This window comes from Manacus candei, unplaced genomic scaffold, assembly GCF_025592945.1.
Source record: "Manacus candei isolate 608988 ecotype Guabito, Panama unplaced genomic scaffold, ASM2559294v1 h1tg000035l, whole genome shotgun sequence".
Taxonomy (NCBI): domain Eukaryota; kingdom Metazoa; phylum Chordata; class Aves; order Passeriformes; family Pipridae; genus Manacus; species Manacus candei.
Window position 1 is genome coordinate 8,303,981 of NW_026138083.1, and position 19,758 is coordinate 8,323,738.

Genomic DNA, 19,758 nt, shown 5'->3' on the forward strand with positions numbered 1-19,758 from the left:
TCACCGCGCACTGCGCCGCCCTCCGCCTCATGGGAATTGTAGTTCTCCTGCGCCCCCGGCCCCTTCCCCTTCGCTGGAGCACCTCGAAAAGGCACCTGCGAGAGAGGCATGCCTGCTCTGTCTCGATCTCTTTGGGTGTTATTTGAAAGGCTCTGAAGAAAACAACCCAAATCTCTAAATGCAAGGAAAAAATATAGCGTTTTGCCGCCATCTTGGATGAAGGCAAGCAGCGCCCTGCCCTCACCCCAGATGGCGGCCGCGCCGCGGGGGGTGTGGCGGCGGCGGCGGCGGGAGGCGGTGGCGGCGGCGGGAGGCGGTGGCGGCTCCGCCTCGGGGTATATGACGAAGCGGCGGCGGGGAGGAGGACGGGCAGTGCTTGTTCGTGATCGGAGACATGGCTCTGCGCGGCGGGGACGCGCAGGACAAGGTAGGCGGCCCGGCTGGGGCAGGCCGCGGGGGCGCAGCCGGGCTGGCCCCGTGGGGTGAGAGGGAGCTCCCCGCTCCCTTTGCCCCCGACAGCGCTGGGACAGTGACAGGTTTTTATTTCTGCTCCATTTAGAGTTTGTTTTTTAAATATTAGTTACCTTAGTCGCACTGAGCTCTCCTGAGGGCAGGTGGTCAGGGTGCCCAGGGTGAACGCGGGGTGTAGCTCCTGAAGGAAGAGGCCCAGGGGGAGATAAGTGGGTGGGGCAGGCTTAAAGCCGGAGTGGGAAGGAGGAGGATGGAGGGAAGGGCTGTGCAGCTGCCGTGAGGCGGTACGGGCTGCACTCCTGGGCTGTGGCAGGAGCAGGATGACAGCCAGGGCTCTGGACCTGCAGGAACGGGGCCTGGCAAGGAAAGCAGGAGCAGGACCTGCTCATGAGGACCTGTCTCTGGGCACTAGCGGCGAAGTGCTGTAGGCAATTGTGCTGCCGAGGGTTCAACTTGCTCTTTCTCAATGGGTCAGCTGCCTAGTGTGTCTGTGTCCAGCCTTCCTGGTTATGTGCTCTAGGTCAGCTGTCACATCAGCTGCTGTGCCTCTTTCCCTTGGCTGTCACATCAGCAGCTGACTTAGTTTTCCTTTCTCTGTAGTAGCGTTCGAACCTTTAAGTGCCAAGGAGCCTTTAAAGCAGTGTGGGGTGTTACCTAATGTTCTAAGACTCTCAACTTCTCTGAGGAAATACAAGTTAAATGCTAAAACAGAAACTTTGTGAATTAATGTGTATGTAATGTAGACAGTGATTGAAATTATTTCTCCTACTGGGCAAACTACCTGGCTTAATCTACCTAAACTACCTGATTTAATAACTATCCTCAACACACCTTGAATAGAAGGTAAGGCAGCCTTGTAACAGTCAGTGAATTGCCTATTTGTCTTTCATGTTGTTGCATCTTAATGCAGTTTTGCATTGTGATTAAGCTTAATTCACTTTCAGGAAGATGACTTTGTTTCAAACTGTTAGGTGTGCTTAAGTCTCTTCAGTCTGTGTTTTCTCCAGCTTTTTGCAACATATATATTAGCTGACTTAAAGGCTAGAAATATGCCAGGCTTGTTTACTAGTTTAGTAACTTCCTATAGATACTTTCTTTTCATGTCTTTCCCTTCCATATGAATCTCATTTTGAAACAATCCTGACACAGTAGAACAGGCAAAAGTTTGCAGAGCAAGTGTTCTCTAGTAGTTTGCTGTGAGCTGGCCAGTGCTTTAACTGTTTTCTGCTGCATGTGAAACTATTTGTATTAAAATGTCTGCACTTTGAGAATAGTGAGTCTTTATAGTCTTGCACGATCTGCAGGTGATGGGGTGGAGGGGGAAGGTCAAATATCAACTCTCTTGCAGCAACTGGTAACTTTTGATGTGCCTTTTTAACTTAGCAGGCAGGAATATTGGGGGAGGGGAAAACGTTCCCATGGTGAGGGTTGGAGTAGCTTTAAACTCTGATGTTCAGTGGACATATATTAACTAGTTTGTTTCAGGTTTTAGGGCTGTCTTGGGATTCCAGCAGCACGGGGGAGGATAGAAATACTCCTGTCTTGTCTGGTCCTGTCTAGGTAAAGAAACACCAACAGGGAACTGGTATGTGGCCAGTAGATAAAGCCTGTGCCTGTAAAGAAAGCTTCGTTAGGTATTAACCTTGAATAGGAACCACTGGTAAGTATAAACTAAAAACTGACCCTGAGGTGGCAAAGCAGCAGAGGATCAGGATATGTAGGAAGAGGAAGGGAGGGTAGGATAAGGGTGATTGGAAGTGCAGTGGGAAAGAAGGTGTAATTGGTCATGGGGGAGGAAAAGGCACTTCAGAATGTGAAACAAGTAGTGGGACTGCCAAGATAAGCTTGAGTAAATACCCTGGTATTTCCTAACGTTGGTGGCTTGATAGTATTTTAAGGCTTTGGTCTGCAGTTAAAATGTTCTAGATCAAAATACTGAGAGCAAGTATTTGTCTTCACTGACTCCTTCTCAAAGCAGTCAGTGAAGACAAAATGTTGTGTCATAGCCTGAGACTTGCTGTTATAACTCACAAATGGTGATTCTGTGTGCTGGACAGATTCTGCTACATGGTCTGAAGGAATGAGGGCATACTAGGTCTTGCCTATGCTTAGCAAAACAACTACTTCTGCATACTGCTGGGCCCAAAATCAAATAGGGAGATGAACTGCTAGCAAGGTGAAAGTTACTGGATAAGGATAATGTACTGTCAAGGACATACAGCCTCCATGAAGCTGGCCCAGCGGTTTGGGCTAATGACACAAGTTCAAGTCCGTGGAAGGTGAAGCCGGTGTGGTGAGGCAGTATTTCTGAGACTCCCGAAGGCCAGCTCTGGCCTCACTGCTGGAGGGCAGCAAAACAATCTTGTGGATGCTGACTGTGGCTTAGGAGTTTGCTGCCTTTGCACCATTTCCATTTTAGTCTGCCACAGGCCATGCTCTACAGGCACACTACTGCAGCAGAGTGGATTTGGCCTGCATGGCCAAAGCTGTTGCTTGAACCCTCAAGCTGAGGAATCAGTGTGTTGGGTGGAGGTGTCCTATGTGCTGCTGGGTGGATCAGGGTGAGCTAGCAAGGCTTTTGCTTGGAATATGTGGTCCTTGAAGTTTTATAAACATTACTCCCTCTGTGTTCTTCCTTCTGTAAGGAGCCGTATGACCGCTTGGTTTCTGTAGAGAGTGATGCAGGGATCCTGCTGACAGGAGAGCTAAGTGATCAGGCACAGCCTGATTATTGCACAACCAGAGGCAACAGGTGCTCTGCCTGCAGAGGCTGCTTTCTGCTTACTTGACAAGCATTGTACTTGGTGAGGAATGCCATTTCAGTGTGACTAAATTGAACTGTTTTTCCCCATTTATTGGTGCTTTAAGCAAAATAATGAAAACCTTTACATCACTGGAGTTCTGCAGTCCAAGTCACAATGTGGGAAGGCATTTTTTGTAGCATAAGTAGCAACATGAAGACTGGTTCAATTTTTCCTGGCTGTTTGCAACCCAGACTACTTCAGGACTGTTCAGTTCAATGTCAGAGATAAGAGCAAACCTGTCATGAAGGCTGCAAAATCAAAACTTCACGTACACTGTGAAGTGTTATGTTGGCTCTTTACGCTGCATGTGTGCAGATGTCTTTTTAGTATCTTGACTGAAAGGAAACTTGAGGTACGTGTGCTGAATATGACTGAAATGTAGTTCCAGCAACCAATGCTGTTAATATCTGCTGGCCAGATACTCTGCAAGTCTGCTGGTTAACTCCTGGGTGTCGAAAAAGGCCCTCTAGAACTGATTGCTCTGATTAAACTGCCAGAAAACATCATGATCTCTTAGTGCTCTCTGGAGAGCACTTAAACTGGATTAATTAAAATGACTGTTCTGTAAAAAGTAATGAATTCTGGGTAGTGGCAGATGTAATTACTACTGAAGTCTTGTTTGTGGGCTATTGCTTGAATGATAGCAGGAGGTGATCAGTAAGGGGAGAGGGTTTTTGTAAGGTATCTGACAATAAGCAGAAAGCTCTGACGTGGGAGCCCTTGTGGAAGGGCTCCTTGCTCTTTCCAAGAACCTGGCTATGTGGAAAATCCCTGAATTCACCTGTCTTTGAGAACAAATACATATTCTTATTTCACTAACAGTCAGATGTTGTACACAGTTGCTTGCAGTGGCAGATTCTTTTGTTAGAATGCAGAAGTAACATCGAGTCATCCAGAGCCACGCTAAAACTGCAAAGGGTGTAATTTGAAAAGCAGCAGTTCAGGCCACTCAACAGAACTAAATGGCTTCAGTGGCTGAGGGCATTTCTTTCCAGGGATGCCTGCAGGGTCAAGATGTGTTTGCATTTGGGTGAGGCCTGATCAGAAACTAAATGTCTGTCAAGTAGAAGCCTGGGTAGCTGATGGCCCTCACTGAGTTGTACTTAAATGATGCAACTCTTTTTTGTTTGGTTGGTTTTGGGGGATTGTTTGTTTTTTGGTTGGGTTTTTGAGCGGGTTTTATTTGTTTGGGTGTTGGGGTTTTTTGTTTTGTTTTGTTTCGTTTCCCCCTCCCTAGCATCTCTAACCAATAGAAAAAAAGTAAGTGCTTTAAAACTCTTTCTGGATTGGGCAAGTAATGCTCCTTGCTGTTTCCTGGACTTTAGATCAGATGTTGATCATGATGTCCTAATTAGTACCATAATATCTAGATTTAGTCTTCTGGTCCTGAAACCTAGAAATGTTAATAATCAGTATGATGACTATATGTTCTTCTGGAGGGCTCTGCTTGATGTCTTGTTTTAATTTCCAGGTTAGATAGTTGTGGTGGACAGTATCTGTACTGAACAGGGAAAGTTTTTCTTGAATCCTCAAGAAAGCCCAGGGATCCTGAAACAGGTCACTAAGAAGACTGAGCCTAGTAGTGGGAGATGTCGACTTCTGTAGTCACTACAAACCAGAAGTGGTTTCTGAGAAAGAGAAATGAAAGTGGGAATACTGTACTGGGTTTGGGTGAATGTTTGTTTGCAGTCCAACCCAGCTGTTTCCTCTCTGTGTGTGCTCTGTACCTCTTTGGTCATGTGCTGCAAGTAAGGAATAACCCCTTCACACTCTCTGGGAGCTATAATTATAATCCAAGCTCGGCAACTGGGAAGTGACAGACTGGTTTCTGGTAGCTGGGGTGGGGAAACTTCAGTTCTCTTGCCCGCTGCCTGGAGTGCAGGGAAGAAACAGTGACGTCCTACAATGATGCCTCTGGATACAAAGGACCTGCCAAACATGGTAGGCTAGAGAGCTAAGGTGGAGTGATATCCTGGGAAGGCCTTGGGTTGGATGCCTGCTATGGTAAAAGAACAAGCCTGGGACCTGGAGATTACAGTTTAATTCTCTGCATAGCCTTCACGTGACCATAAGCAAATTGGTTCTCATTCTTGTAGGATGGGTGTAGGATAGATGATGGCAGGAAAGGTCCTGAATGCAAAGCTGTTAATGCTGCAGAAGCTGATGTTTACATTGATCGAGGGTTGATGTGGAACATCTGCTTTAGGTGCTCACTGAGTTAGAGCTGTGGTGACAGGAGGGGGGCCTCTTGCTTTCTGTTCAGTGCAGAAGTGCTACTCCAGCACTTTTTGTAGGGAAACAAGCACTCACTCCTCCTGAAGTCAGGCAGTGTGAATGCTTCCTTTGTAGTCTGAGCCTTGCTGCCATGATTGTGTAATCCTAAAGGTCTCTGGCCTGGAGTTAGGAGCTCACAGGACCTTCACAGGACTAGAGTAGACCAGTGGTCTTATGATCCTCAGCTTCACATAGCTCCGGGTTCTTTACTGAAGACCAACTCCTGAAGGGTAGAGGTCAATAATCCTGTGCCGTCTTCATATATTTCAGACTGCAGTGGCCTTTAAGCCTGGGTTGTGTACATTTACAGCAGATGTTTAAGGCAGTAGAAGTACAAGATTTTTTTAGCAAATGGCTTCATGCTGTTCTGAGCGGCAGAATCCCACCAATGTATATAGGGGTGTTCTTGACCCTTGTCCTGTATTTGAGCTGGTCTCTCACTTTGGGCCCCATGCGTAGTACATATTGCTCTGGAGTGCATAGCTGAACACTGCTGCTGACTCCCAGTTGATTCTGTGTAAATAAGGCCCTGCTGTGAGCATAAACTCACCTGCAGTATTATTCCTGGGAGTTGTTGAAGCTGCAGATTATGTGTTCTTGCCCCATTGTCTCTGCAGCTTGTGCAGAGTGATGGGGAGACATACCCGTGACATGTGAACTGCTTTAATCTGACAAAGCAGTACCACCTTGTGTCCGTACCTGTCCATCTCTTGTGTAGGCAACTACTAGGCATGGAAGGGTGTGCAGACAGCATCTAATCACAGGTTACCTTCTCCACAAGACAATAAGAAAGCTTGCAAATTCAGGACTGACTGATTTGTGTTATCCTTTCCTTAGTTTAGCTGAGAGGAAACCGTTTCCTTTGGCTTATAATACTTTCCAAACTCAGCAGTTCATATTGTTATCGCTGCTGATCCTGTTTGGACACTAAAGATAAGTAAGCAGAATGTAAAACACTGAGATCTGTATGTCGCTGCTTTGCCTGCTGGTGTTATCTGGCTGGGAAACACTGACCAGCTTGCTTTTCGTTCATTTGGCAACACGCAGTGAACTGCGCTCCCAGTGAAATTAATGCCTGACTACCTGTCTTTCCTGTAGTGCTTTAACGGGATGGCTTCTGCCCAAACCAGTGTGCTGTTTGGCCTGTGCCTTTCTAGAAAGTTTTAGAATTGCATGCCTGTATGGGAACATAATAGTCCGTCCAAAGGTGTGACTGTACTGTTGGAATCCCTCTAGAGTTTGGAGTCCCACCATGTCCATTTGGATGTGAGCAGTGCTTGGGACTGCTAGGAACTGTGTTCCAGGGCATGTTCTGTAAGCATGCTTCTTGCCAAGGCAGTACCCAGGATGGGCTTAAAGTCTCATGTCCTACAGGAGTCAGAATGGAAATGTGCTGCATACAAAGTCATTCCATAGTCATAAGGTTTAAAAGGTTTATCTCATCTAATTCTAGCTAACAGTGGGGATGCAACAGATAAGTCTTTCTAATGTGGCTGAGCAGATGAGGGTACAGTGACTGGGATATCCCTCATTTACACATGGCAGTCTGATCATAGAGAGTAGCAGTAACCATCGGGGGCAGGCTGGATAGAGGCAAATGCACGCCGGCCTAGCAGCTGTGTCCTCTGCAGGCAGCCAGGGAGAATTGTTATCTACCAGATCTGGGCTGCAGATGGCCAGCCTGGGGGGGAGGGAGTTTCCAGAGCCTTTTGGAAGCAAAGCTTTACCTTATAAAGGGCAACCTATCAACAGTTCTTAGCAGCTTTACAGAGGCTTAAGGCAGTATTCAAGCAATCTGTGATATGACAGGATTGCTCAGATGCTGTCTGCCATTTGTTTGTGGGCTTTGGTGTTGTGTGCACTAGTGTGCTGCAGAGTGGTGCAACAACATCAGTCATGGTCCAGTTCTCCAGCTTGCTTTTCTGGGAAGGCCTTCAGAGTTGTCTCCAAAGGATAACCTCAGGATTCATCCTGACTCTGACGGACACTCTTCAGCAAGCTTCCTGTGTTGTGACCTTGATCTCTGGTTGTTTCTCCCTTATGCAGAAAACAAGAATGATTTGTTAGGCCACAGCCCTTAAGGGAGGGCCTCTTAGAAGACAGGCTAGAGGATCCTCAACTGAAAAGGCTATTCCACTGCTCTGGAAGTTTCAGTATAGTTGAAATTATGTTCTGGGTCTAGGCTGTTGGAATGAAGAAATAAACCCCCAAAGGAAGATGCTGGCTCAGTTTAAGGCCTGTTTGAAGCACTTGGAAGGCAAGTCAGATCTTTATCGAACCAAGTGGGCTCTGAGGTCTCCTGTAAATGGTGCCTCACATGGCAAGCTCAGAAACCTCAATAGCTCTCTGATCTAAGGGTGAGGAAAGAGATCATAAGGCTAGACTCTTAAGAGCTAATGTTCTACAATCCTGTGGAGGCACAGGATAATGAAGAGAACTATTAGGGTTGTTGCTGTCTTTTGAATGACATAATAGGCTTTGGCTTGGTGGGCTCCAAGTAAACAAGTTGGAGAAGTACTGGAAGGAGGATGTTGTTTTCAAGAAGAGACTTCCCAAATACCTCTAGTGTGAACTCCAATAATCATTTCTTCAGACTTTAGGCTAACAAGCCCTTTTCTTTCCTGTGCTTGGAAGGGAAGGCTTGTTACAGTGATGTGCAGGTAGTGTCAAGTCTGTCATGCTTGGCCATATGTGCTGTTTCTGAAGGCAGTGCTGTAGTGCAGAGTGGTTCTCATTGACAGCTGATGATCAGTCTAGCTTCATTAAGCCTACCTGATGCTTGACCAAGGCTTATACTGTGAATTCTGTTGCAGCTGAGGTCTGTATCTGTAGACCTGAATATTGATCCTTCTCTCCAAATTGATATCCCTGATGCCCTAAGTGAAAAGGACAGAGTGAAGTTCACTGTGCATACTAAGGTAAGGTCGTGGGGAAAGAGAGGTTATGCAAGTAATATGTGTATTTGCAGTACACCTACCTGTAAAGATGGCAATGAAGGAAATCTAATTAGATGGAGACTTTCCACTTAAAGGTGGCTTGAAGGTGTGTATATATAAAACTTCAGATTCCCTAAGACTTGAACGCTCTAAACAGAGACAAGGTTAGCTGATCATTAAGTTGGCTTTGCTAAGGAATCCTAGCTAGACACCAGAAGGCTGTGGATAAGAAAGCAGCTACTGGGAAATGTCACAAAATAAACTGTATTAATGCTGTTCCACAACAGTGCCTTTTATCTAACAGTCTGCTTAGTGGTACGGCACTCGGCTCTCGAGTGAGTGCCAGCTCAGCTAAAAGGAATTGGGCAAGGCTCTTACTAGGCAGAATAGCTTCCTTTTGGAAATGGACAGAGCTGTTTCTAAAAGCACTGATTTACAAAACAGTAGGGGCTTGTCTATCTTCTCTTCCAGACTACACTGCCAGCGTTTCAAAGCCCTGAGTTTTCAGTTACACGACAGCATGAAGACTTTGTGTGGTTGCATGATACGCTCACTGAAACTGAAGAGTATGCAGGTCTCATTGTAAGTACTTCCTAAAAAATGTAATTCTAACTGAAAAACTATAGCAATCTAAAGTGCATACTAGTAAAGGTGTGAAATATGTTTTATCAATGCTAGTAGTGTGTCATGGCCTGGGTATTCCCTATGCTTCCTGTTGCCTTAATTCCCAGACAACTTGAGTGGTGTGGCATTTATGTTAACTTTGCATATAACTTGGAGCAGCAAAAAAGACTTGATGCTCCGAGAGTCCCTGGCTCCATGGTGGTATTAATATCTGCCTGAAGATGACAGTGAAATAATCTATTAAATATGGTCTGTCCTTCCTATCATGATTCTTTAGGAGGCCATGTGGGCCACAGAAGATGGCTGGCTATGAGGTGGATTATAGAGGCTGTTCTTGTGGGTTGGTTTCCCTCCTGGGGCAGGGATAGCACAGAACTGGGAAGGGCAGACAGGCTGTCAACACGCTCTAGAATTCCTGGTTCATGCACTCTTTACCACACTTTTCCATGATGAGGCAAAAGAGCCTCCTTCCAGAGAAGGCTAGAAGTAATTTTGGAAAACTGTATTTGCTAGTATCTATCACTAACCATTTCCTTGGCTAGATACCTCCAGCACCTTCAAAGCCTGACTTTGATGGTCCCAGAGAGAAGATGCAGAAGCTAGGAGAAGGAGAAGTGTCTATGACAAAAGAAGAATTTGCCAAAATGAAGCAAGAACTAGAAGCGTAAGTAAAATGACTCTACTGCCAAAAGCTGCACTTAGAGAAGCCTCCTAGGAGAGCAACTTTATTTTATTTGGTAATAACTGATCTTGAGTGTGACTGATTTGAAGAGTGTCTTGAAAATCCTGGAGCTGAGGACTTGACAAAAGTTTCTTTCAAACTAGAAAGCTTCCTGGCTAAAGAGGTTGAAAATAGCTTCACTATCACTAGCTAGCTATTTCAGAAGCCTGCTGTCAAATATTTTCACTGGATAACAAAGTAATTCTTTGTATATTGAAGAAGGCAGTACAAGAGAGGATCTCAATCTGTTCTTTCCTTTCAGTGAATACCTTGCTGTCTTCAAGAAGACTGTATCGTCACATGAAATTTTCCTTCAGCGGATTTCTTCTCATTCTGTGCTCAGCAAAGATCGCAATTTTCATGTTTTCCTGGAGTATGACCAGGATGTAAGATTTCTTTATTTTTTCCTCTCTGCTTTCCAAGTGAGGCAAATTGTTAAGAGTGCTGTTGTTTTTTTTCTGGGCACAGTCAAAATGTTATGTGAATCTATATGCAGCATCAACAAGTAGATATTGTAAGTACTTCTGTGAGATGAAAGGATGAAAGCCTGACCTTTAGACCTTTTTCTGTTATAAATCTCAGTGTTTATAAATCCTTGTCAAATTGGTTAGGAAGCCAACTTTGCATGCCTTTATCTTGGGAACAACCAGCAGGTTCAGGTGTACCTGTGCTGTGCTGTGTTGCATAGTCCTAAAATTGAAGAATGGAGGTATATTAAAGTTAGTCCTGCATCTGTTTTATCACACCTAATTATGAGTGCTGGATGCTGATCCAAGATGTATGTCCTGGTTTTGGCTAGGACAGACTTAATTTTCTTGTGGTAGCAGTGAGGGAGAGCAAGAAAGGGGCTGGGCTGGGGGAGGTTCCATATGGGGCACCTAGGTTGTATTCCATACCACCCACATCATTACTGGGGGGTGAAAGTGTAAAGGATTCTCTCTTTTGTGGAAAAAAGGGGGCATTAGGTTGCGGCTGGTAGCAAAAAGGGCCATGTGGAGGGTCCATGGCCATTTTCATCTGTCTTGGGCCTCGAAGGGCCTTGGTCAGTGAACACCTTGTTTGTATGTAAATTACCCTCTTTTTGCATACCTTTTGTTATTAACATTTTAATGATGATCTTGGTGATCATCAGGAATTGGCCTGAAGGTGAAAATTTCAGACTATCATCAGAAGAGGAAGAGGAGCAGGTGACACTTGCTGAGGAGGCCCCACCATATAGTCAGCTACCCAAAAATGAAAAGTGACACGCTCTCTTCACTGATGGTTCCTGCCATATCGTAGGGACAAATTGAAAATGGAAAGCTGCCATATGGAGTCCTATGCAGAAGCTATCAAGGGACACGGTGGATTGAGTCAGGCTGCAGAGCTGAAAGGCGTCCAACTAGCTTTAGATATCACTGAAGGAGAGAAATGACCAACACTCTACACTGACTCATGGATGGTAGCAAATGCTCTCAGGGAATGGCTAGACCAATGGAAAAAGACCAATTGGCAGAACAGAGGTAAATCCATCTGGGCTGCTGAATTGCGACAAGACTTTGCTGCCTGGGTAGCGAAGTTGACTGTGAAAGTCCATCATGTAGATGCACATATACCTGAGAGTTAGGTTGCTGAGGAGCATTGCAATAATGGTCAGGTAGATCAAGCTGCCAAGATTAAAGTGTCTCAGGTAGATCTGGACTAGCAACACGAGGGTGAATTATTTCTGGTGCAGTGGGCCTGTGTTGCCTCAGGTCATCAAGGGAGAGATGCAACATACAGATGTGCTCATGATCGAGGGGTGGACTTAACCATGGACACTACCTCCTAGGTTATCCATAACTGTGAAACATGTGCTACCATCAAGCGGGTCAAGCCCCTGTGGTATGGGGGACAATGGTTGAAATATAAATATGGGAAGGCCTGGCAGATCAATTACATTACTCTCCCGCAAACCTGCCAAGGCAAGTGCTATGTGCTTACAATGATGGAAGCAGCCACTGGATTGTTGGAGACTTACCCTGTGCCTTACACCACTGCCTGTAACACCATCTCTGGCCTTGAAAAGCAAGTCCTGTGGCAGCATGGCACCCCGGAAAGAATATAGTCAGACAATGGGACTCATTTCAAAACCAGCCTCATAGATACCTGGGACAGAGAACATGATATTGAGTGGGTATATCGTATTCCCTATCATACACTAGCCTCTGGGAAAGTTGAAGGGTACAGTGGACTGTTAAAAACCACATTGAAAGCAATGGGTGGTGGAACCTACAAACATTGGGATGTACATTTAGCAGGGGCCACCTGGTTAGTTAGCACCTGAGGCTCCACTGGTCGAGCTGGCTCTGCCCAATCAGAACTGCTATGTACTGTATCAGGAGATAAAGTCCTTGTGGTGCATATGAGAAATGTGTCAGGGAAGACAGCTTGGATTAGTCCTGCCTCAAGCAAGGGCTTGTATTTGCTCAAGGACTTGGATGCACTTAGTGGATAATGCGAAGAGACAGGGAAACACTATGTGTACCTCAAGGGATTTGATTTTTGTGGAAGAACCACCTGTAATATTGAATTGTATGTTATATTGGTTACTGAATAACAGTGCCACTGTGTGCCATAACTACCATGGACAATGAGGATGGACTGCCCCCAGTACACCAGTTGGGAGCTCGTGATGCAGCTTATAACCAGCTGACAACACACCAGCTCTCCTGACCTGGAAGACAAATAGGATAGATAGAACCCACAGTCATAGACTAAATGAACTCAACAGATATCTTGTGGGGATGGCCATTGACTATGGGAATAATATCTGTGCTTGACTATGTTTATATATGTGTATGTAGTTGGAAGGTGTCAGATTTGGGCATGACATAGATGGTATAGAATAAGGGGTGGATAATGTCCTGGTTTAGGCTAGGACAGAGTTAATTTTCTTGTGGTAGCAGTGGGGGAGAGCAGGGAAGAGGCTGGGCTGGTAGAGGTCTGCATGGGGCACCTAGGTTGTATTCTATACCACCCATATCATTGCTGGGGGGTGAAAGTAAGGGATTCTCACTTTTGTGGAAAAAGGAGCATTGGCTTGGGGTTGATAGAAAAAGGGGACCGTGTGGAGGGTCTGTGACCATTTCTGTCTGTCTTGGGCCATGCAGAGCCTCAGTCAGGGAGCATCTTGTTTGTATAGAAATCTTTTTGTGTATCTTTTGTTATTAATATAGTTACTGTTACTATTTGTTATTTCACTGCTACTTTTCAAGTAAATTTGTCCTATCTCAACTCAAAAAATCTCTGGTTTTTATCTCCCTCTCACCAGGAGAGGTATTGGGGGGCAGAAAGGGAGCAGCTTGACTGGGATTTAATTTTCTAACTGGTTTTTAAAACCAGCACAATATGTAAGGAGGAACCGAGCTGTTTTTGGGAATGAGAACGAATCTGTGGCACAGGATAATTGAAGTTCTTCTAGCCAATCTTTTTGTTACCTGTTACATTCATTATGCTGTTACTGTGGAGGACTTGGAAATCAACCTGCTCTGATATATACTAGGTGTAAATGATGTTATTACATTTCAAGAGTCAAAACAGTCACTTTTTCACCACTGGGGATGACTTTAAAGATATTTTTGCCTCTCTGTTGCAGCTGAGTGTTCGGAGGAAAAACACTAAAGAGATGTTTGGTGGCTTTTTAAAAAGTGTAGTAAAGAGTGCTGATGAGGTCCTTTTCTCTGGAGTCAAGGTAAGGTTGTTGATTAACCTCTTACAGTCTTGATTGTTTTGTGCTTTCTGCTCCAGGGAAGTTACTCATGTCTGCTTCAGGCTTGATGTGCATGAGGCTCAGTTACTAATGTCAGCCTGCCTTGTTACTGCTGTCCTAGCCTGTATTAATTTTGACTTCTCTAAAAATAAGACATTGGAGCTACAGGCTGTTAAATTTCAGTGTATACTTCAGGTTTCTGGTGGATGCAAAAGAGTTGCCTTAACACCTGATTCTGGTGGGGAGGAAGGAATTACACCTTCAGCAAACATGCTTGTGGCTTTTGTCTACTTTGGAGCTCTGAATTTATGGGTTTCTGCTTGCACTAGACAAGATCAAATACTAAAAACTGTAACTGGTCCAGGTTCAGCTTATTCTGTCACATTGCCATGGTAGCTCTTCCCAATAGGCTTGCTGTCCTAAAGACAATGTCACGAAATGTTACAATATGTATCATATTTGATGTGGATGTGAAGCAAGCTTGTAAACTGTTTACTCCTGAGCTGCTGTGTTGCAGCAGGCCTAGGAAATAAAATTCCAACAGTTGGTAGCCCTGAGGACTGTCTGATAGTAACTTACTGGTTGCTTCAGACAGTCTGCATCAGTGAATACTTGAGTGTCAACTTCATTTTCACCACACGGTGTAAAAGAAACTTGCCAAATGGCTTGGTGTGTTAAACCCTTTTCTCAGGATCTTGCTCTGAACTCAGTTTTTCAATAGCCATTTGGTGGGCCTATGCTCAGGTCCAGGCTATGGTTGTCTGTTTGGCCCTTCCCAAAATAGGGAAGAGTTTGTATTCTGCAGGAACTAACTTAACAGGTCATACTCTTTTTCAGGAAGTAGAAGATTTTTTTGAGCAAGAGAAGACTTTTCTTGTGAACTACTACAACAGAATCAAGGATGCGTGTGCAAAAGCAGATAAGATGACAAGATCTCATAAAAGTGAATTTTTTCAAAGACCTTTGAGAAATCATGCAGTTTTGCTGATTTCAGCCTGAAAACCTTGTCTTGTTCTTGCAGATGTTGCAGATGATTATATTTATACTTCGGCTTGCTTGAACAGCCTGGCATTGGAAGAACCTACAGCTATCAAAAAGTAAGTAATTCAAACTGTTCATAAACATATCCTGAGCATTAAAACTCTTTCCTCTAGCACTCCTGGTGCGGCAGACCTAATGTTATCAATTGCAACTTAACTAGTTGATCTCTTGCCAGTTGTGCCCTGGAGCGGAATTGTGCTGGTTGTCAAAACTTCTTCTTAGCAGAAATTTCCTTGCATTTTTTCAGGTCATAAACTCCCAGAGACTATTGGAGAAAGGGTTTATGCATATGTGTTCTGATGTGCTGTTAAATATAACCACAGCTTACACTAAGTCTGTACTATCTTCTAGACCTTTGCAGTTCCAGCATAGTAGGGATTTTTTTAAGCTGTAGAAACCTAGTTACCTTTTCTGAGGTGAATTCCACCTTTCAACTTTGCTGTCAATTTACCAAGACCTTGTTAAAACAGAGTGTATAGCTGAACAAACAAGCTGGTTCATCCCTCTTGGAGGATAGCAGCAAGGAAATTCTCCACAAGACCTTTATGCTCTGAAGATTAGCATTGTTACTTTAAATGATGTCTAGCCGCTCAGCTGTTAGGCTGGAATCCAGCACATTGAACCTTTTGTCCAGGTCTTTGCCTAGACCTAAATTCTTTTCAAACACTTGTCTGGATCTGTATGCAGGAGAAAACTCTAGCCTTCAGCTTTTTGGTCTCCTGGCAATTGATCCTGGCGTTTTTCAGACTAAGAAGTATCTAAGCCTTACTTATGCTTTTTTTTATTTTCCCTCTCCCCACTTAGGTACTTGTTGAAAGTTGCAGAGCTCTTTGAGAAACTCAGGGTAAGGAAAACTTTGGCAGGGGGTGGGGTAGCGGGAAAGAATATGTATGTTGCTGTTACCTGTTCTATAGCAACTATTTTTATTTCTTCTGCAGAAGGTAGAGAGCAGAGTTTCATCTGATGAAGACTTAAAGCTTTCTGAACTGTTGAGATACTACATGCTCAATATAGAAGCTGCTAAGGTGAGAACAGTTTTCTTTTTGAAGCTGTTTTGTTATAGGCATCATGACTCACACATGATATTCTTTGTGCTTTAAGAAGACAGGAAGACGAGCCATTATTTTGCCTAAGAAACCTGACACTCTTGAACCACAGCAGAATGTAGAAACTATATATTATCTGGAGTCCAGCCACTTACAGGAGATCTTGGCCCAGTTTTTGTAGTGGAAGAACTCTTAAATTTCTGTAAGTTAGAGCAAACTGAATTTAAGTCTGCAGCAACGTTCTTTCCCATCCCCTGCCTGAATACTCATGGACTTGTCATAAAATCAATGATGACTGATTAGTACTTGGGATGTGCTTCAGGATTTTTAAAGTACCTTAGCACAAATATGCTGTAACATGTGAAGGCTGTTGGAACCTGGACTTCCAAGAACACTGTGGTAGATTGATTAACTGCAAAAGCCTTGCCAGCAACTCTTTTCTAATCAATACTTCATTTGACATGGGGGTGTCTATGCTGAAAAAAGGTATCCAGGTATAACTTATTGGGCTTCTTCATCTAGTGTCTTACCTTTTAATGTCAGAAATCCTAGAACATTCACTACAGGCTCTCACCGTGTGCTGTACTGTTATTTAGATATCAAGACTACACTGCTGCTAGATTAGAAAGGAATTGACTCAGACCTGTACTATGTCTCATGTCTAGGTTAGTATAGTGCTTCAGTCAAACTGTCAGATCTCCAACAAATTAAATGTCTACCGGAAGTAGACTGAGGGAATTCAGAAAATGCTGTTCCTTCTTAGTGGGGTAACTCACCTTGTAGCAAGATAAACTACTTTAAGGGAAAAAACTATGCCTACAGTAGCCATCAGAATTCCTTGGCGAAGGCATAAGTGGCTGTCCTGAAAATTTAGTACTACACTGGTGAAAGGCGCCTATTGCTATGCCAAGAGTGTGGCAGGCTGTAATAGCTTATTGAAGGAAGCAGAATCTGGTGCTGAAAGAAATGAAACCTCTTGCTGCTAAGGTAGTTGTAACCTCAGTTTGGGAAGTATTCCTCTTAAGGCTTTGGTGTGCTATTTCTATCTACATTCAGGATCTTCTGTACAGACGAACAAGGGCTCTTGTTGACTATGAAAACTCGAACAAAGCTCTAGATAAAGCCAGACTAAAGAGCAAGGATGTTGGGCTGGCCGAGGCACATCAACAGGATTGTTGTCAGAAGTTTGAGAAGATTTCAGAATCTGCAAAACAAGGTAAAGCAGGCATTGCTGTATTTATGCTTAAAAGGAGATCTTAGTGCAGTCTGGGTCTCCATCTGACCTTCAACTGCTGCAGGCTTCTGAACACTCTCCTGAAACAAGTAGTACCTTGCAGGGCAGTATAGATGCCTGTAAAACTAAAACAGCTAAACATTTTTTAAAACCATTCTCTTTAGCAGAGCAGTGTCAGTACTAGACCAGCCTTATTTATAAGCCCCTAGTATTTGCTTTCTAGGTTGAACTCCTGATCTCGGCCTCCACCTGAAGGTAACTGCTAAGGCTTCTAATTGTCTCAGTCAGAACTGTGCAAACAGGCTTTTGCTCTGTCCCAGTATAACTGAGTGACTTTTACAGAGTTTCAAACATTGGTTCTTCGTAGAAGAATATATATATATGGACAATATAAAGCAGAGGAAACATACTTTCATGGCACACGTGCTCTTCCTTCAGTGTATTTGGCTTCTAAATGCTCTGTGTTCTCACAGAGCTTGTGTGGCTTATTACTGTTTTACTCCAGTTGTCTTCCTACAAAGCTTTTCTCTCTTAGGCTGCCTGTTTCCTCACCAAGATGTTGGTGTCATGTGATGAATGAATCTCTGTCTAGAAAACAGCAGGACTAACTCTTGAACCTTTTTTTTCTTTTGTCAAATATTCTAACTAGAGCTGCATATCAGAACTCGTGAAACATAAGGGGCATTACTGAAACTTGTCACATTTTCTATATGTCTTACCTATGTTCTTCTCTACAGAACTGATGAGCTTCAAGCAGAAGAGAATAGCAGCATTCCGCAAAAACTTAATTGAAATGGCAGAACTGGAAATAAAACATGCAAAGGTGTGTTCTATTTGGAATTTAACAGGCATAGGTTCAGAGAAGTAAGTACTGTGTAACTTGGATGATTTGCTGGGTTCCCTTTAAAACTAGGAAGTGTGAAATAGAACAGCTAGGCTCTTCAGCTGAGATCTTAAGAGGAGAAGCTGTAGGCATAGTGTGTACAAAGTGCATAGAAAGAACAAATGCTGACAGTTTTATCTGTCCCATGCAGAAAGTCTGCATTCAAGCTGTCACTCCTAGGACACTAACCTACTGCAGTGAGAAGTCTCAGTTTTGCTGGTAGTACACAACAGGTCACCTGACTTCCCATCAGGCAACCTCGTCTATGGGTTTGACTGTGTCTGGAGGCAGCTGCTGTTTCCAGTGCTCCTGAGCGCTGTGAGAGCACATCCTGTAGCTTATGATCCAGCTGTCAATCATTCTCACTTTGGCTTGTCACTGAAAGGGGACACTGGCTTTGTAGTAGCCTCTATTAAGCTTAACTGAGCAGGCTTGAAGGTTGCTGCAGGGACCACAGCTTAATCTAGGAAAGTATACACAAGTTATGGGGTTTGTTAACTTAGTGTAGGGAACAAAGCAGGAAGAGGTAACTGTGCATCCTCAGCTTCTTTTGAAGAACGAAAGTCTAATGTCTCACTCCCTAAGAGTACTGGACTTTACCACAGGTAACTACTTCAGTGCTGAACTGGAATGTGACACCAACGACTTGACGTTACTGCTCAGTTTGGCCCACTTTAAAAGCTTACTGCTGCCTCTTGCCCCTCTCCTTATCACAAGCTGAGTCATGGTTGAAGGCCTGCAGGAAGAGGTAGATTGCAAACTATCATCTGGTTTTGATTTTTTTACTGCTTGAACGCTTGTCTTTGCAGTAGAAGATCTTTAGCATTGGCACAGGCTACAAAATCCTGGGATGGACCTGCTATTTCAGAAGCATCTTCATTGTGAAAGGCAGGATTTAAATTATTAATTATACTCATCTGAAACTAATTCTCTTCCTTTCCAGAATAATGTTTCTCTCCTGCAAAGCTGTATTGACTTGTTCAAGAGCTAAGGCGCCTTATTCTGAAAATGTGACAAAAGCATCAATTGCACTCAATGGCCAGGGGCAACTTATTGGCTTGACTTCATTAGCTTAAAATAAATATTGTCACTGAGATTCTGTTTGACTAATACTTAAATATGTTGATAGCAATACACTGACTTTATAAATGAGAGCTGAATTATGTATGAATTGTCTGGATGTAGCTAACATCCTGTTGGCTGATAACTCAAAATGAGTCAAATATAAGAAATTAATTTGCTGTTGACTGACTTCATCTAGCAGAAAAAGTGTACTGTGAACTTTTTTTTGTTTTGTTTTGGGTCATTATCTGCCTCTTCATGGCCCTGATATATTTGAAACTTGCAAATGGAAGTGACTTAAGTGTAGTAATTTTTTAAAGTAAATATCTTAACATTCCACTTCCCAGACAGATTTCTACTACAATATATTTTGAATTTCTATAACTGCGTTCACTATTTGTACACTTGGGCAATACAGCAAATAAAGATGTCTGATACAACAAGCCGTTGTTGTATGGCAAGAATTTGTGTGGGATCTAAAATGACAAAACAGGCTTCAGACACAGAACTACCAGAAATTGCTCATCAATTGGAGCTCTTAGGATAACTAGAGATAAATATTTGACACAATAGGATTGTTCTTAGAATGAGTGTTGACATGAAATGTGTGGACTTCCAGTAATGTTGCTGTTTGAGTGGGTGTCTGTAGCTTTTACTTCCAGTATGCTGCACACGAGGAAACCAAGCCTTTCAAAAGTACTGATACATATAGATAGCTTGAACTCCTTCACATTGACAAAAGATGAAGTATTGTATAGTAGTCTTTACACCTCCTGCTAGCACCAGGAGGCTGTTTAAAACTTCAGGGCTTCTGGAAGCACAGCCTTAGACAGTCATCCATAAGATAAATCTCTTGAAATGTTGCATGGCCAAATGGGTGCACACTGCCATAGCAGAGGCAGCTCAGGCTGTAAGCCCCAGGGTCATCTTTT

At 43.7% G+C, this 19,758-nt stretch overlaps 1 protein-coding gene across 3 annotated transcripts; it reads left to right on the forward strand.

Moving 5' to 3' along the window:
• Positions 1 to 260: 260 nt before the first annotated feature.
• Positions 261 to 19,269, forward strand: SNX5 (sorting nexin 5). 3 transcript variants are annotated; one of them, XM_051792698.1, is made up of 14 exons: positions 393 to 427; positions 2,032 to 2,131; positions 8,363 to 8,467; positions 8,957 to 9,067; positions 9,652 to 9,773; positions 10,093 to 10,216; positions 13,447 to 13,542; positions 14,398 to 14,503; positions 14,582 to 14,657; positions 15,406 to 15,445; positions 15,540 to 15,626; positions 16,704 to 16,863; positions 17,619 to 17,704; positions 18,708 to 19,269. In XM_051792698.1, exons 5-14 carry the CDS (start codon positions 9,700 to 9,702, stop codon positions 18,753 to 18,755), a joined length of 897 nt encoding a protein of 298 aa, XP_051648658.1. In that variant the 5' UTR covers positions 393 to 427; positions 2,032 to 2,131; positions 8,363 to 8,467; positions 8,957 to 9,067; positions 9,652 to 9,699; the 3' UTR covers positions 18,756 to 19,269. The 3 variants fall into 3 exon arrangements, with proteins under 3 accessions (XP_051648656.1, XP_051648657.1, XP_051648658.1); XM_051792696.1 differs by lacking the exon at positions 2,032 to 2,131 and having other exon boundaries at positions 261 to 427; positions 8,933 to 9,067; XM_051792697.1 differs by lacking the exon at positions 2,032 to 2,131 and having other exon boundaries at positions 261 to 427.
• The last annotated feature ends 489 nt before the right edge of the window (positions 19,270 to 19,758 follow it).

Excerpts from the sequence above, each read along its gene's own strand:
- SNX5 (XM_051792696.1), top strand. The coding sequence starts at position 395 with ATGGCTCTGCGCGGCGGGGACGCGCAGGACAAG. Across the intron at positions 9,068-9,651 it reads AAGAGTATGCAGGTCTCATT|ATACCTCCAGCACCTTCAAA; the intron begins GTAAGTACTTCC and ends TTCCTTGGCTAG. Across the intron at positions 17,705-18,707 it reads TGGAAATAAAACATGCAAAG|AATAATGTTTCTCTCCTGCA; the intron begins GTGTGTTCTATT and ends CTTCCTTTCCAG.